The 19,523-nt window shown below is 37.4% G+C and overlaps 1 protein-coding gene across 1 annotated transcript in view; it reads right to left on the reverse strand.

Moving 5' to 3' along the window:
• The window catches only part of LOC126282276 (probable peroxisomal acyl-coenzyme A oxidase 1), a 74,019-nt gene that overhangs the window by 19,855 nt on the left and 34,641 nt on the right, over positions 1-19,523 (reverse strand). The window contains exons 5-8 of the mRNA XM_049981918.1: positions 12,992-13,111; positions 10,936-11,060; positions 6,444-6,604; positions 1,677-1,839 (exon numbers count right to left, since the gene is read on the reverse strand). Of these exons, the coding sequence (XP_049837875.1) occupies positions 1,677-1,839; positions 6,444-6,604; positions 10,936-11,060; positions 12,992-13,111 (569 nt within the window). The remainder of the gene's footprint in view (positions 1-1,676; positions 1,840-6,443; positions 6,605-10,935; positions 11,061-12,991; positions 13,112-19,523) is intronic.

Raw genomic sequence — 19,523 nt, forward strand, 5'->3', positions numbered from 1 at the left:
ACATAAATAAATAAATAAATAAATAAAACACATTGTCTTCAGTGTTTAAAATACCATTTTTCCTTCTTTCTATAACGGGTCATTCTTATTTGTTTGATATGACATAATATTAATTTTTGTGAAATTAAGAGTGAAACTGAAACTTCCTGCCAGATTAAAACTGTGTGCAGGAGCAAAACTCAAATCTGGAAGAAGAAAATGATACTGCAGAGAATTGGCTTAGCCACAGACTAGGAGATTGTTTCTGGAATGAATTACTCACTCTGCAGCTGAGCCTGTGCTGTGTTGAAACTTCCTGACAGATTAAAACTAATTGTGGACCTGGACTTGAACCTAAGCTTGTCTTTGAGTGTGGATCATGAATAGTGCCTGGCTGTCTCAGAGCAAGAGCACTGCACATGAAAGGCACAATTCTGGGTTTGAGTCCTGGTCCAGCCTACAGTTTTAATCTTCCCAGAAGTTTCAAAACAATGCACACTGCCATGCAGAGTGTAAAATTGATTTAAGAGTGAAACCAGTTTTCAGCCTGTTTTGACTTCACTTAGGCAGTTTCTGTTCTTTGTTTATGGTGAAATTATACCACAATTTGATGTGTCTCCTATACCTGAATCAAATTATTTAGATTACGTACGTTACAAGACAAATAAATCAAAATTCACGCTTTAATTCACAATTCTGGTACAGCTGAATTTGACATAGATTGGGATGCTTGTGTCATCAGAAAACACTGTAGTCGAACAACCCCTGTCACTTTTTTATTGTGTGCCAGTTAATTACAAAGAAAGCATGGCGGATAATAAATAGCAGAGGAGAACAGTTGCTAATATGTTATTTTCTGTTGGTTACAGCTGAAAATGGATGGGGGTTTGATCCACTCAAGAGAACTGTCTGGCCAAGCTTGACGTGTGATGAGACAAAACTCATAACATCTAAAAGACTATGCCTTAACAGGACTGTAACATCAAAGTAATTTTCCACATTAACGAATGGTGTACCTCACATATGTACTTAATGAATTATCATTCTGGGAACATAATAGAGTTAAGCACACTTATGTAAAAGAAAATAATTATTTTTCTGAATTTTAGTCCATAACTGGTGCTGGAGGACATCAGATATACTTGTATAACCATGCTGCCAATGTCTTTTATAAAGACATTGGAAACTCCAGATTTGAATCTCAACAATGTAGGAAAAGAGAGATTGCGACTTACCAAAAGATGACTTGTTAAGTTGCAGACAGGCACAATTAAAACACTCTTACACATTAGCTTTCGGGCATGGTATTTGTCAGAAAAAGAAGAGAAACACACACACATTCATTCACACATATCCATCATCTCCAGCAGCTCAGACCAGAATTGCTGCTTGTGTTCTACGCTACAATTGCATTCCGATCCAAGATGTTGGAGGTGGCACTCGTGTTTATGTGAGGTGTGTTTGCTTGTGTGAATGAATGTGTATGTCTTTCTCTTCTTTTTTCTGATGAAGACAGCGAATGAAAGCTAATGTGTAAAGTCTCTTAATTGTGCCCGTCTGCTACTTAATGATCTTCTTTATGGCAAGTAGCAATCTATCTTTTCCTGCATAGTTAATTTTTATTCATTATTTTAACAAATTTTTTTTACACAAGTCATGTACATAAGAAAGTGAAAAACAAATGTGAAATGACTTACCTCAGGCAGTCTTTCCAGATCACCAGACTCCAATTCAGATGTGACACTGTTATACATTTCCCAAAGCCAATTGGCACTAAAGCGCAGGGCGAAGTACAAGGCAATATTTGGGAACAGTTTGTACTGTTGTGTAACATAATCTATAATTTGGGGTTCCCTTTGCCTAAAATAAACAAACAGGATTAATAAATTACAAATTTACACATTTTGAGTATAGCATGAATAATGTGAAACCAAACTTGTGCTCTTCAAGTACTGTCTTTAAGAGACAAAGATGCAGATAATCAAATGGATTTGGCATTTCTTGACTTTCAGAAAGCTTTCGAATGTAGGTCACACAGATGTCCACTACTAAGAAAACTACTTTACATCATGTAAAGTCGCAGTTGGTTCGCTCATGTGGAATGCTTGTAGGAGAGCCTACTACTCGGTAGAATATCCAGTGATGTAACATCAAAAGGTCATTGATATACATACGAAAAAGTAAGGGCCTACGAAGGAACCTTGTGGGACGCCACATGTAATTAGTTCTCATATGGATGATATGAATAAATGTACACAGTTTAAGTAAATTGAGATATTATGGTGTCACAAGAAATGCTGCAAAATGGCTCAAATTGTGTCACTCGGATAGGAAACATACGGAAAGGAACTAATAACTTGTGGCGCCCCACAAAGTTCCATCTTAGGGCCCTTACTTTTCTTCTGTACACTTATTCACATTGCATCAGTACTAGTACAAGATCCCATACCTGTTTACTTATTGATGACACATAATGTTTCAATAAACAGCAAATCAAGTATAGTTTTAGAAAGATTGGTTAGTGAAATTTTCATGCTATTAGGGTTATTGCAAATTTTGGTGATAAGAATCTCAGTAAATTAGCTTACTATGCCTACTTTCATTCACTGCTTTCGTATGGTATCATATTCTGGGGTAATTCATCGTTGAGTAGAAAAGTATTCATTGCTCAAAAATGTGTAATCAGAATAATTGCTGGAGTCCACCCACAGTCATCCTGCAGACATCTATTTAAGGATCTAGGGATCCTCACAGTAACCTCACAATATATATATTCACTTATGAAATTTGTTGTTAATAATCCAGTCCAGTTCAAGAGTAATAGCAGTGTGCATAGCTATAACACCAGGAGAAAGGATGATCTTCACTATGCAGGGTTAAATCTGACTTTGGCACAGAAGGGGGTAAATTATGCTGCCACAAAAGTCTTTGGTCACCTACCAAACAGCATCAAAAGCCTGACAGATAGTCAACCAACATTTAAAAATAAATTAAAAGAATTTCTAGACGACAACTCCTTCTACTCATTGGCTGAATTTTTAGATATAAATTAAGGGAGGGAAAAAAACTAACTTAAGCATTAGTGTCATGCAATATTTTGTGTAATGTAATATCTTGTACAGACATCTTTCTTTAACCTGACACGTTCCACATCATTACGAAGTGTCGTATTCATGATCTATGGAACAAGTATTAATCTAATCTAATCTAATCTAATCATCAACATATGTCCAACTTTTTGTCACTAAACTAAGAAAATGCCTACTATACGCAGTGTAAAACTTTTAAGACATTTCCATCAGTACATGTCTAAAATCTGATGAAAAACAAGTAAAAGAGATTGACAGTGTTAAATTCTTGGGATTATAACCTATAATAAATTCAGTTGGGAGCAGCATACCACAGAATTGTTAAAGTGTCTAAACATTTTTTTATTTGCAATATGGATGGTGTCAGACATAGGTAGTAATAAAAAAGGTAGCATATTTCACTTACTTTCATTCCACAATGCCATATAGGATCAATTTTTGGGGAACTCATCCAACCTAGAAAAGGCTCAAGAGTCTAATAGTGTGTAATACGAATTATTTAGTCACTTATTATTATTATTATTATTATTATTATTATTGTTGTTGTTGTTGTTGTTGTTGTCATCGTCAATACAACAAGTTCTGCAGCCCCAAGGACATCCTCACTATGGATCTATGGAACCTAAAATAAATAAATGAACAAGAAGTGCACCCAAATGCCTATTACTGGTACTACGCTTTTTGATAACACCAACCCAAAACAAGGTCTGTCAGAATTACACATTTTGAAACAATAAGTCACTTCTATAGAAATAAACGTCTGTATGTTTGGTGCAGTATGTGAATTTATTAGGAAGGGTTGCAAATCAAAGAATATGACTCATAAGAATGAAATGAATTGAATAGATTTAGAGTACAGTGTGTGTGAATTAACAGAAAATTGAACTATTATTGTATGTTTTATGACAATCTGAAGGGTTTCTGCATTATCCTAAAAATCAGTCAGCAAGGGCAGTTGCCCACAATAACTACAATGTTAACTTCAAAAGTGAATGTATGATAAGCAATCAGTAGTTAATAAATTAATTTTCACTACTACTACTACTACTACTACTAAAAGGAATTAGTCAAATAGTTTATCCAATGCACTACTTTTAAATGTGCCTGTCCATTGCTCAGCATCTCCTCTATGTGACAAGTAGCAATTTGTCTAAATTCATATTGATAATTTTCAGAGAAAGACTTTAAAGCATTTATTTGCAAAAAATTTCTCTTATGTACCACTTATAAAACTGATTTTTCATTGTAGTCACAAGTCTTCTTCAAAAACAGTAGGTTAAAGCCTGCTGATATATTATGAATGAGATAGTTATAGTATTAATGGGAGGAACTTGTTATTAGCCAAGTGATACAATATTATATGAGGGGCATTCCATGATGATCTACAATTTTTATATTCACCATGAATCTCTGTCTCAGCAGATACATGCACTTTTTCTTACACCACCAATATGGTAACTACTTTATGTCCTCCTTGATCCACTTTTTTGGTGCTGTTGCAGCCAATGCAGGACACCAGCTCGAAGTTCCTGGTTGTTTGTGGAATGATGTCTTCGCACTGGTTTCTCATAGCCATGAATAGGTGGTAATCAGGAGAGATCAAGTCAGGAGAATATGGTGTGTGTCGCAGTACCTGGAACCCCTCATGTTTGTCTGACTTGGATGGGGATGGACATTATCATGTTGCAAGAGCACACGTTTCACCCATTTTCCTGGCCATTTATTTTGAATTGCATGGCGCAACCTCCGAAGAGCCTCCAAATGCATCATGCTGTTGATGGTGGTCCCTGGTTCCAGTCAGTTAATTAAGGGGTTCCATCCTTGCCCCATGCGTTTTTCCCTGAAGGCACTTTTTGAACAGGGGGCTACCTGTATGATTCTATTGCACTGATTGGGCTTTGATCTCCAGCCCATGGTAGCAGAGTCAAGTTTCATTGCCAATCCTGAGTTCCGATACAACACCTTCCGGATCCTAGTTGTGGCATTGAAGGGAGGCCACTGCACGTCTTTGTAATGTTGTGTTTGTGCTGCATTCAGGGATTTGGGGATCCACATGGTGGACACCTTCCTGAGTTTGACCCTTTGAGTGCCTGTGGCTTCGTCCTGAAACTATTATTTCATTATTTTTATAATTACCAGTGCCTTTACCATGAAACAACTAACGCTGCCACTGATGCTGTTGCAAGACAGACACATCTAGTGGTACAGTGAAGTACTTCTACTGATATAGTACATTGTAGCAGTCACTTATAGCGTTGAGAGCAACAGTCAGCATGGAGACTGTGCTAGTGATTGTAGGCGATGGTGAATTTATTCTAATGTAATTTGAGTTTGTACTACTGCTTTTATGAGTGGTTTCAAACTGGAGCCATTGGTGCAATATAATTTGCGATACAAAATTTATTAAATTTTAGGCCCACTTTTTCTTGTTTTCAGGACTATAATTTGTTTTACATTTTAAGAGTTCATGGAATTTCCAAGATGTGGGACTTCGCCAACGAAAAATGCGAGTTTGCTTTCACAAGTATCATATGAAATGATGGCTAGTTGAAAACTATGTCCCAGAGTGGTTCCAAAGTAAAACGATCTCCTTAAGTCAATTGATTGTTTACAGTTGGCTGATTTTTTCTTTTATTTTATGCTCACTACAATAATAAAGGTTGATTTTGTAAAAAATTTTAAAATTACACTTTTGTTTGTTTAAAATTACGCTTTTCATATTGTTGGGACTCAAAAGATTAAGGTGTTCATGCACTATGCAGTGCACAGTGCTTTTTGCAAGACCTGTGGCTGCCTCCAATTCTGTGAACACTATGCACCTATTCTCCTGAATACACTTTTTCACTCTTAAAATGCTGACTGGTGTTACCAATCTTTTCCTTCGAGACAGGTTCCTTTCTCCATTGATGTGTTGCCATTTTTCCAGCCATCCATCCAATTGTGCACAGTTTTTCTTGGTGGTGCACACTTTCCACACACTGCCACCAATCACCTTTGAACATCCAAAATATTTATGGCCTCCTTCCACAGAAGCCAAGTCCTCCAGCACTGTCTTTGATGAGCGCTCTCCATCTCCTCCACCCACATTATGACAGCAGTTGAGAAAATGGGTTGTACTATATAGTGATTACATGTTTAGTAATTGTCCTACTACCTAGACCAAAGCATGATGCACTTGTAATCATAATGATATGTCAGATGTGCATTGTGCATGATAGGAATAAATAGTGTAAATATTGAAATGCCCTTGTACTTAGAAGCTACAGCAGGAATTTCATTAAGTACAACAATCTCCTCATTCATATAGAATTAACCAAAAAGTCAATGTCTTATAAAATGCTTATTCTACAAAACAAAAAAAATAAGCACACATACCCTGCTTTCATCTCCGATTGCCTACGCACAGCGCTGTACCTTGTAGCAATTGTAACTGCTTTTGACAAGTGGCTGGACATATCCTGTACTAGAACAACTCTTACAAACATCATTGTTCCGTATGTTAACTTGTCACTGGGAGACTTCACATACGTACCATCCTAAAAGGAAATGTCGGTCTCAGTTTTATTTGGCAATGAATGCCTTGGCTATAGATAATTTGAAAAACTCAAACATGCTAAAACATAAATATAGCTTTAACACATTCACAATTAAATTACTCACATAATCTCCTGAAATTCGGCAATTTTTTTTTTTTTTCCTAATAACACTCCATTATTTCTGTGCTGGCTAAAAGCCAATTTTTACACTTCTCACAAAAGAAATTTTGTAGCAGTATTTCCTTATTATTTTGCTAAAAGAAGTGCATAATTATTCCTATAGTAAAACAATTACTGGCTATTAGTGATGGTTGTTCTGAGTGTGCCGCGTAGCAGTAAACATTTTTCAGTTCTTTATTAATACTATTTTTTATGCTATTGTAAATATTCTTATTGCAGTTCATTAGCATCTGATTGAAACAAACAGAAATGAGGATTCTGAAATACATTTTCCGTTCTATTTTTGTACCAAAATCTCTAGTATTTATGTGCTATGTGAAATTATCAGTCACCTGTTTTATCATTTTGAATAAATGTGCTGTGCAATGTTCCAAAACAATCCTGTGGGCCTCATAAATCATCATCTGTCACAGTATGTATGATGATGCAAACGTTAAAGACATTCTACAATGCACAAAAAAATGATCACTTTTTTGAAGCCTCATAATTTTCTCCCACAGTGGCCAAAATTTTGAAATTTAGCTCAAAGATGCCTAGAAGCTTCCTTCGTAATGGTTCAAAAGCGTAATGCCTGGTGATATCACTCTTGGAATCACTGACACTTCAACCAACAAGGTGTCAACACATGCGAAAAGAGGCCACAGCTCAGAAGTTGATGTGAGGTGTAAAATGGGATGATGATGTCACACTGGTACCAAATTTCACCACAATTCTGCCCAGCACCATCATGGACATGTCACACAATGGGGAGGTCATCACATTTCCCACATTTCACCCCCTTGTTTTGACGCCTCTGTGAAGGAGGTCAGGACCGCAACACCCAGCATTGAAATCACACGATTTTCTTTTGGGTGACGGAGAAAAAGATTTCGTCCTACCTACTGCTCAGAAATGACAAAAAAAGTCCTCAGTAAGTGGCATAAAGTACGACAGTGAAACTATCCCTTCCCTTAGGGTATGAATTCCCACATATTTTGCAGTCTAAAACAACAGTTCATGATGTTCTTGACAATGTTCACCACTGCTGACATCCCTCGGATGATTCAACCCTAGTCTAAGGACATTTTGGGGCTGCAACTGAACTGAATGTGATCAGACTCATTTGGAGTGTAGTAAGATTGTAATTTTTGCTCTGGTGTCCAGGGTGGCTGCATTAGAGACTGTTCAAAATCATTCTTTGAAATTTGAACAAGATTGAAGCAGCAAAGAGCTCTTATGCTTTTGCAGCCTTCCTGTTTCGTATCATCTTGTAGCATGATTCCGGAGGAGTGGAACATAGAAATGTGCGTGAATAAATCAGCAAAGGTCCCTCTAAGACCCACCAGTTTGGCAACATCCTCGGTGCCCCCAACCTTTCTTGAGCACGTTAGATATGTACCTGCCAGGGACGCTCGCACCCATTCAGCTATGTGGTGCCTTCAGAGTTGGTCAGCTGGGGATATAATGCGAACACCTTGGGAATTACAGCACAAGCACTTGTGTATCCTGTTATCACATACTGTTTTCCTGTTTGGAGTAGAAGTAAATCCAGACCAATACCATGGCTATCAGTTACTTGCCAGTATTTGCCTACCATATCTCTGACAACCACAAGCAATAACACAGGAATGCATGAAACTCTAAAGATACAGAGAATTACCAGTTCATGAAACATTGTTCAATTTACCACACAAACAACTAAAAATCTAGAAATCAATATAGGTAAACAACGGTGAACTCATTCCAAAAACCTATGGTCTAAGGCAGTGATTTACAACGTTTTTGTGTCCACAGCTCCTGTGACCAGTATCGCATTGTGTTCAGTGACGAAGATCATGATCATGAGTGAGCAATGTAGGGACCTGGGAAGGGATACCATTTTTCCAACATTACAGAGAGGCACAGTAGTTTTACTCCTGGCATTACAGTGTGGGAAGCAATTGGGTATTATTTCAGGGCATGGCTGGTAGTGATTTTGGAAATTCAGACGGCACAACAGTGTGTCACAGCCCTCTCACATCCTCATGTATTACCTCTCATGCAACAGTATCGTGGTGCCATCTTTCAATAGTTTAATGCTCGCTGACACATGGCACATGTCTGTATGAACTGTCTATGTGAGGCTGAGGTATTCCCGTGGCCAGCGAGGGCCCCAGACCTGTCCCCGGTATAACATGTGGATCTGGCTCAGACATCAACTCTGTCCCAGTGCCAGAATGCAGGATATCAAGGACCTGTTGAAACAGTTGTGGGTCAGCTCGCTTCAGGAGAGGATACAATGATTTTAGGACACCCTTTTCACCTGCATCAGTAGATGCATCCAGCCCAGATGGACTGCAATACCACACTGATAGTGGAGCTCATACATGGAGGTGACAAAAGTCATGGAATACATCCTAATATCATGTCGGACCTCGTTTTGTCTAGCGTAGTGCAGAGGCTTGATGTGGCATATATTCCACAAGTCATTGGAAGTCCCTTGCAGAAATACTGAGCCGTGCTGCCTCTGCAGCTGTCCATAACTGTGAAAGTATTGCTGATGCAGGATCTTGTGCACCAACTGACCACTCGATCCTGTCCCATAAATGTTCGACAGGTTCCATGTTGGGTGATCTGGGTGGCCATTCACTTGAAATGTCTAGACTGTTCTTCAAACCGATTGTGAACAACTGTAATCTGTAACACGGTACATTGTCATCCATAAAAATTCTATCATTGTTTGGGAACATGAATGGCTGCAAATGGTCTCCAAGTAGCTGAACATAACCACTCCCAGTCAATGCTGTGTTTAGTTGGATCAGAGGACCGAGTCCATTCCATATAAACTAAGGCACACCATTATGGAGGCACCAGCAGTTTGCACACTGCCTTATTGACAACTTGGGTTTGTGGCTTCATGTGGTCTGCATCACATCTGAACCCCACTAGCAGCTCTTACCAACGAATATCGGCACTCATCTGACCAGGCATCTGTTTTCCAGACATCTAGGGTCCAATCAATATGATCAAGGACCCACGAGATATGCTGCAGGCAATGTCGTGCTGTTAGTAGAGGCACTCCTTGTCAGTTGTCTTCTGCCCTAGCCCATTAACACCAAATTTTGCTGCAGTGTTCTAAAGGATACATGCATTTTATATCCCATATTGATTTCTGCAGTTATTTCATAAAGTGTTATTTGTCTGTTAGCACTGGCAATTCTACGAAAATGCCACTACTCTTATTTGTTAAGTGAAGGCCATCGGGCACTGTATTGTCCATGGTGAGAGGTAATGCCTTAAATTTGCTATTCTCTGCACACTTGACACTACGGATGTCAGGATATTGTATTCCCTAATGATTTCCGAAATGGAATGTCCCATGTATCTAGTTCCAACTACCATTCCGTACTTAAAGTCTGTTAACTCCCACCTTGAGGCCATAATCATGTTGGAAAACTTTTCACATGAATCAACTGAGTACAAATGACAGCTCCACCAATGCACTCCCTTTTACACCTTGGGTACACAGTATGACTGCTGCAGGTGTATGTGTGTATCGCTATCCCGTGACTTTTGTCACTGCCAAGTTCTTTGTAAAACTGACTCAATTATCTAATCACTGAAATAACAAAATATACCCTCTGAACTTAAGAAGTTTCCTTTTGTTTCCCTCTAACCTTCTAGATGCCTCACTTTTTCTGTCAGAGATGTAGATATTGGTATTTCATAAGCAACTCTGAGGTGGATGATGTATGGTGCATGATGCATCAGTATTATTTCTCCCTTTCTGTATTTGATTATTTCATTTTATCATCATAGGCACACAAAGATACCTGTAACAAAACCACAGTACGAAACATGCATATGAATGACTGGCAAAATAATGTTCAGCAATGAAAACTCCTACAAAAAATGTCCGATTAGCAACATGAACACAACCCTTCTGTCATATGACGTCTACATGCCATTTGGTGGGTGCGCTCACTGTTCTTATGCCTACAGTTCTATATAGTAGTAAAAGATATAATTGCTGTCATTGTAGTTCCAATTAAAATAACTGGTACCTTGATGTATTTGACCTTTCACCATCCACACATCTGTCCGACAACACACATGCTTTTAGACATATGATACTAACATAAAAAATGATATGAAAAGCCAAGACTGTATCAGAGATATTTAAGGAAGATTACCTCAAGCACTTGTGAATTCTTCATCAGCATATTTTCTCGAGGAATACGAACACTTTTGAAGCCTAGGTATCCATTGTTTGTGCAGTTCATCCCCAGCTTTGTACCTATTTCTCCTATTACGATACCTGTTGGAAAAATGTTTGAAAATTGCACACATTGTTAATTATTTAACTCAAAGCTTATCTAACTGTGTTCACCTGTACAGTAAAAATACTTATTTTGAGTGCTAAGTAACAATATTGTTATGTGCCTGAAATTTTCTTTTACTAAATAAAAATGTCAACAGAAGAAATTTTGCTTCTGTTACTTACTCTCACCCAGCCAGTTTCAAGTACATTGAATTTTTTTTAGGATTGTGTGGACAATATTTTTCTGCAAGTCTGATGGTATGTCCCCATCTCACAGATTCAACACACTGACTTGAATAGTCATTTGGTTGTGACTTCTAATAACTCTAGAATTTCCAGAGCAATGTTATACCCCTTCTGCCTTATCTGATTGCAAGTCTTGCAAAGCCCTATAAAGCCTGACTAATACTGGAGCTTCTGTGTCTTCCATATCAACTCCCACATCATATTATCAGGCAAGACCTCCCTCCATAGAGGGTTTCATTGTATTCTTTCTACTTATCTGTTCTCTCCTTTGTGTGTAACAGTGAAATTTCAGTTTCATTCTTAATGTTGATGCCCTTGCTTTTAATTTTAACAAATGCTGTTTTTGACTTTTCTGTAGGATGAATCAGCCTTTATGACAAACATTTGTTTTTGCATTTCTTCAGATTTTTCCTACTGCCACTGTTTCCTAGCTTCCCTGCACTTCCTATTTATTTCACTCCTAAGTAACTTACATTGTTGTATTCCTGTCTTTTCCTAAACATTTATACACCATCTCCTTTCATTAATCAATTGAAGTATTTCTCTTGTTACCAATGTTTATCTACCCAGTTTGTTGATAGTCTTTTTAAAGACATCCATTCCTCTTCAAATTAACTGACTACTGAGGTGTTAATTACCTCAGTAGCAATAGAGTCAGATAACATCAAAAACATCTCTTAGTTCCTCAGTACTACAGGATTCGACTTTTTTCCTCAATGATTCTTCTTCACAATTCTCTTAAACTTCAATCCACTCTTCATCATTGCTAAATTGCAATATGAATCTATATATGTTCCTGGGTGCACCTTACAGTCCAATATCTGACCTAGGAAACCGCTCATCCACTGCCACTGACAATGAGTTGATTACTTTGATGAAACTTCTCACAGCAAAATGGCCCAGTTTGAGGTTAAAAAGCAGTTGTTCTCTACCACGCCATGACAAACAAGGCCTTAGTAATGTGGATGTGTGCAGTTTGATTCTCTCTCTCTCTCTCTCTCTCTCTCTCTCTCTCACACACACACACACACACACACACACACACACACAGACACACACACACAATTGGCATTCACTACTGTAGATCTCTGTACGTGAGTGAAACTTCAACAGATTCTGTATGTCATAGTAACTATCAATAGTATTAACGATAGCATTGTTTATATCACAACAACTTATATTACTGTTTTATTTATTTATTGTCATATGTAGTAATATATGTGCATCATATTTCATTAGCAGAAAAACCACCACTTTCAAACAGACTGCTGGTTTTTCAATTACAGTCTGCCATATATTATTCATTATGGTGAAGTACTGCATAAATCACAATCTAATCAAACTGACAATTTACAGTAAATAGCTAGTCATTTTATAGCAAGATTAGTCAATGAATTTTCTGTTTACAGCACTGTGTAAGCTCCCAGAAACTACACATTGCGCGTGAATGTGTGTGCACGTACACCATTAATGCATTTCAGAATGACTGAGGATCGCATGTGACAATGCTATTTCATATAGTTCATCCATTATTCTCAATTGATTCACACTTTCAGTGAGTAATCATATCTGAGTTTATTTTACATCAGCAAAAAGAAAGTGTGATCAATAGCCCAGCACTCTTCAGGAACATTTGTAACTTAAAAATACTGACAATCACAGTAAAGGATTATTAAATTTACCTGGCAATGGATGATGAGTCTCCTCATCCCTTAACTGCACAATAAATGGATGGATGCCATGACACTTGCCCTTTGTGTGAAGCTGTGCCATGACAACTGCATAATTTGCTGTCTGCCCCACTGCAACAAGAACAGAAATCCATTAAACTCATGTATGCTTAATGTAATTGGAAATTTAACAGGAATATTTTTAGATTTATTTTTAATGGTGATGCAGCATGATTTTAAAACATACAAAGGACATTTTAACTACTAAAACATTCCTTTAAAAAAATTAAAAGTAAAGTTATCTCCAAAATGAAGGCTGGTTGCTTTAGTAGGCATGGTTCTACAGGATGTGGTATGCCCCACCTTTCTCTGTCCTTTGATTTGCCTTGCCAGTTGTAAGTGAGCTATTGTTTAATATGGACTCTAAACTGTGGGGAAAACTGACATTTTTACACAATTCAGTCTTTGCCAAGGGTAAAAGAAATGAAAAGTAAAAGAAAAATTCCTAGTTCTGACAGGGAATCAAACCCTGAGCCTTTGAATTGTAGTCTGGAACTTACTATCGAGCTACACATGGTCAAATTACTAAACAATGACCTAGTCATCTTTGGAAGTTGCCTGCACATTGCAGAAGAATAAGACAACTTTAGAAATGAATAAGAAAACTCAATACAAAAATTTGCAACCTGAATAACAACTGATCAAATAGCAGTAATCATTAAGAAGTACAGAAACTGAACTTTGCTAGTACTCTTAGTAAATTTGGATGATGGGAAATTAAAGTTTCTTCTGTTGGATACATGAATAAAAATGAAAAAGAGGACAAGTGATGGATATGTGGTAAGGTGTGGTGTTTCTCTTCTGTTAATGTATACTCTACCCCACCTACATCTATACGTTATGGAATATGCCAGAGGGTAAATTACTGGATTAGATTAGATTAGATTAGATTAGATTAGATTAGATTAATACTTGTTCCATAGATCATGAATACGACACTTCGTAATGATGTGGAACGTGTCAGGTTAATAAAAGATGTCTGTACAAGAAATTACATTACACAAAATATTGCATGACACTAATCATTAAGGGTTTTTTTTTTTTACTTAGTTTATATCTAAAAATTCAGCCAATGAGTAGAAGGAGTTGTCATCTAGAAATTCTTTTAATTTATTTTTAAATGTTAGTTGGCTATCTGTCAGGCTTTTGATGCTGTTTGGTAGGTGCCCAAAGACTTTTGTGGCAGCATAATTTACCCCTTTCTGTGCCAAAGTCAGATTTAACCCTGCATAGTGAAGATCATCCTTTCTCCTGGTGTTATAGGTATGCACACTGCTTTACTTTTGAATTGGGTTGGATTATTATCAACAAATTTCATAAGGGAATATATATACTGTGAGGTTACTGAGAGGATCCCTAGATCCTTAAATAGATGTCTGCAGGATGACCGTGGGTGGGCTCCAGCAATTATTCTGATTACACATTTTTGTGCAACGAATACTTTTCTACTCAACGATGAATTACCCCAGAATATGATGCCATACGAAAGCAGTGAATGAAAGTAGGCATAGTAAGCTAATTTACTGAGATTCTTATCACCAAAATTTGCAATAACCCTAATAGCATACGTAGCTGAACTCAGACGTTTCAGCAGACCATCAATGTGTTGCTTCCAGTTTAACCTCTCATCAATGGACACACCTAAAAATTTTGAAAATTCTACCTTAGCTACAGACTTCTGTTCAAATTCTATATTTATTACTGGAGTTGTGCCATTTACTGTACGGAACTGTATATACTGTGTTTTATCAAAATTTAAAGAGAGTCCGTTTGCTGAGAACCACTTAATAATTTTGTGAAAAACATCATTTACAATTACATCACTTAGTTCTTGGTTTTTGGATGTTATTACTATACTTGTATCATCAGCAAAAAGAACTAACTTTGCATCTTCATCAATGTGGAATAGTAAGTCATTAATGTATATCAAGAACAGTAAAGGACCTAAGACCGAACCCTGTGGGACCCCGTGCTTGATAGCACCCCAGTTTGAGGAATCAGCTGTTGTTTTAACATTACACGAACCACTTATTTCAACTTTCTGCATTCTTCCAGTTAGGTATGAATTAAACCATTTGTGCACTGCCCCACTCAAACCATAATGATTTAGCTTATCTAAAAGAATTCCATGATTTACACAATCAAAGGCCTTTGAGAGATCACAAAAAATACCAATGGGTGATGTCCGGTTATTCAGAGCATTTAATATTTGATCAGTGAAAGCATATATAGCATTTTCTGTTGAAAAGCCTTTCTGAAAACCAAACTGACATTTTGTTAGTACTTTATTTTTACAAATATGGGAGGCTACTCTTGAATACATTACTTTCTCAAAAATTTTTGATAGAGCTGTCAGAAGAGAGATTGGGCGGTAGTTGTTGACATCCGACATATCCCCCTTTTTATGCAATGGTTTTACAATGGCATATTTCAGTCTATCAGGGAAAACACCCTGCTCCAAAGAGCTATTATATACGTGGCTGAGAATCCTACTTATCTGTGGGGAACAAGCTTTAAGTACTTTGCTGGAAATGCCATCAATTCCGTAAGAGCTTTTACTTTTCAGTGAGTTTATTATTTTACTGATTTCAGAGGGAGAGGTTGGTGGAATTACAGTTGTTTCAAACTGCGCAGGTATGGCCTCTTCTATTAATAGCCTTGCCTCTTCTAGTGAAGATCTAGATCCTATTTTCTCCACAACATTTAAAAAATGATTATTCAAAATATTTTCAATTTCTGATTGTTTGTTAGTGCACTTGTCATTCAGTTTTATTGCACTAAAGTCTTCCTCTTCTCTTGGTTGCCCTGTTTCCCTTTCAATAATATTCCAAATTGCTTTAATTTTATTATCAGAGTTACTGATCTCAGACATGATACACATGCTTCTGGACTTTTTAATAACTTTTCTTAGTACCGCACAATAGTTTTTATAATATTGAACAATTTCGGGGTCAGTACTCCCTCTTTCTGTTAGATACAGTTCTCTTTTACGGTTGCAAGATATTCTTATTCCTTTAGTTAGCCAAGGTTTTTTATATGTTTTCTTGGAATTATGTTTAACTATTTTCTTGGGAACAATTTTCAAATACCCTTAAAAATGTATTGTGAAATAAGTTATATTTCAAGTTTGCATTGGGTTCCTTATACACTTCATCCCAGTCTAGCTGCTGTAGGCTTTCCCTAAAGTTTGCAATATTTATATTGTTAATTGAATGCACTGCTTTGAAAGTCTGATTTATTATACTGCATGGAGCTATGTCATGTACTGTAACAAGCTGTGCACTATGATCGGAAAGACCATTCTCAACAGGATAAGCATTTATGTCCTTAAACTTATCTTGGTCTATAAAAAAGTTATCTATCAATGTACTGCTGTTATTTGTTATCCGAGTAGGAAAATCAATGACGGAGCTCAAATTGAAAGAACTGAGTAATACTAAAAGGTCATTCCTCCTATTACACTCTTTCAGGGAATCAACATTGAAATCCCCACAAATGATAATTTGCTTCCCCCTGTCTGACAGATAGCACAACAAAGCATCCAAGTTTTCTAGAAATAGCTGGAAATTCCCTGAGGGGGACCTATACACTGTTACAATTATGAAAGTGCCATCATTTAGTTTAAGTTCAGTGGCACATGCTTCCATATGTTGCTCTACACAAAATTTTTAGTTTCTAAATTTTTTGCACTGTGGAAGCTTTTGACATATATGGCAACTCCTCCTCTCATCATATTATCTCTACTTACATGTGCAGCTAATTTGTACCCATTGATGCTAACCTTTTGCATATCAGTGACAACGTGATGCTCAGACAGGCATAGTATATCTATTACATTCTTGGTTTCTATATCCTCTAAACAAAGCAGAAGCTCATCAATTTTATTCTTCAATCCCCCAATATTTTGATGAAATATACTAACAGTATTTTTCACTTTACTTTTGTGAGTATCAAAAAGTCAGTATAAATTTGAAAACTTAATAAACCATGAAATAATGTAGATAGAGAGGTAAAAACTGACACACATGCTTGGAATGACATGGAGTTTTATTAGAAAAGAAGACAAAAAAAAGGGAGTATTGCTAGACGTGTGAAAGATCTCTTGCGCGCATCGTTTGGTGATGATCGTGTGCTCAGCCAGCACTTTCGTCATGCTTGGCTCCCAGGTCCCCAGACCTCAGTCCGTGCGATTGTTGGCTTTGGAGTTACCTGAAGTCACAAGTGTACCGTGATCGACCGACATCTCTAGGGATGCTGAAAGACAACATCCGACACCAATGCCTCACCATAACTCCGGACATGCTTTACAGTGCTGTTCACAACATTATTCCTCGACTACAGCTATTGTTGAGGAATGATGGTGGACATATTGAGCAATTCCTGTAAAGATCATCATCTATGCTTTGTTTTACTTTGTTATGTTAATTATTGCTATTCTGATCAGATAAAGCACCATCTGTCAGACAATTTTTGAAATTTTGTAATTTTTTTTTTTTTATGGGGAGGGTTCTAATAAAACCCCATGTCATTCCAAGCATGTGTGTCAATTTGTACCTCTCTATCTACAGTATTCCGTGATTTATTCAGTTTTCAAATTTATACGGACTTTTTGATCACCCAGTACTTTTGGTACTATTGTCATTTCCACCTACCTTTTGTGTTCCCTTTGCAAATGTTGCAAGGAAGATTGTCAGTAAGCCATCATACGACCTCAGAGTTCTCCGACTTTCCCATCACTGTTACTTTGCAAACTGTATATGAGGGATCTAATGCCTATCTTATGGTGTCTGCCACAGGAGAAGTTTGATGAGCATCTCTGTGATGCTAAAATTTACTAAACTAGGCAATTATTTTCTGTTAATATGGATGGACAGTCCTGCAATATTTTAAAAATGACAAAATTTTTCAAATGGGTTGTTATTAAATGTTTCTACTCGCAATCACAATTTTGCCCTATTGTGTCATTCTCAAATGACAGCTCACTGAAGTGTGTCAGTGCATAACTGTTCCTTTTAAGAGGCCACTGACCTCATCTCAACCACGTTTACAAATTGCATATGCATTATAAGACAGAAGTCTTTGTCATTTATACAAAAGAACGATTCTGCACTGATACACTCCTTAGTGAGCTGTCTCTCAGGAAAGGCATAGGCTGAAACCTCAGTTGTGAATAAAGACACATAACACAACAGTCCAGGGAGGAAAAAGCCATAAACCCTATTCAGAATGTAGCATACTCCTTTGTATCTCCCATATCCCAGACTGACTAGAGATTCTCAAGCATCGGCTGAGAGAGTGTTTTGTAAGTCACGTTGCATCGGCTTGAGTGAACCACAATTTGGTTGCCAGTTATGAAAACCCAGTGGCAGGCACTGCAATACTGCTAACTCTGCATCCTGAACTCTGCAAGCTGCCTTACGAGATGCCATCTCACTCCACATACAATGCCTGGGGCAGCAATTTTCAGGCACACATGAGAACAAGCAGGGTTTCCTGTCACAATGATGCTGACTGGAGAAGTATAGCTAGGTCTCCAGCCCAACAGAGGAGCACACATGCTGGGGACTCATCTCTCGTCACCTGACATTACCGTATTTACTCGAATCTAAGCCGCACTTCTTTTCCGGTTTTTGTAATCCAAAAAACCGCCTGCGGCTTAGAATCTAGTGCAAAGTAGGAAGAAGTTCTGAAAAATGTTGGTAGGCGCTGCCACAACTAACTTCTGCCGTTGAATATATGTAGCGCTACACAGGCATGCTTTGCAGGCACAAAGATAAATACTAGTGCCAAAACCTCTGCGTCAGTAAATAAATTTATAAAAAAAAAGGGTGGAAGATGAGCTTTTTCCTCCGCTCCGAGTTTCGACCACTGCATTTTCATACATGAGCCAACGAAGTAAATACAAATTCCGTATTGTTCATCTTCGAATGTAGCAGCATTTCAATGTACTACGAAAATCCGACTGGCAAGACTGTTTGGGATGTTTGTCAATATGGCCAACTCTACATTCTGAGTTTTTTCCTACCTGTGAGAAGAGACGGTTACTAATAGGAACTTTTATGAATTGTGAATCACATGCAGTATTCTTTTCATCATAAGAATAATACGAATATAAACATTTTGCCATGTATTTTTTCGTGTTTGTTGCTATCTCATTTCAATCCTGCCTGCCTAATAAACTACAAAACTAGAGTGAGACAACAGCAAATGCGGAAGAATGTACGTATCATGTCATGTTTATTCGTATTATTCTTATGCCTAATAGTGATACAGTCAGAAATGAAGGACGGCAATTGACTAGATTTTTAAATCTAAGATGACTCTAATTTCTGTGCAGACTGTAATGTACTAAAGAGGTGTCTGCAAATATTTTCAAATGGAGAAAAATTTTCGCTAAACCTTCGTTCAGAACATCTTCTATCATACGCAGTCTGTTATTTTGTTCTTGATGATCATTATCAAAGAAAGCAGCAGTGTAAGTAAC

This window comes from Schistocerca gregaria, chromosome 1, assembly GCF_023897955.1.
Source record: "Schistocerca gregaria isolate iqSchGreg1 chromosome 1, iqSchGreg1.2, whole genome shotgun sequence".
Lineage (NCBI taxonomy): Eukaryota > Metazoa > Arthropoda > Insecta > Orthoptera > Acrididae > Schistocerca > Schistocerca gregaria.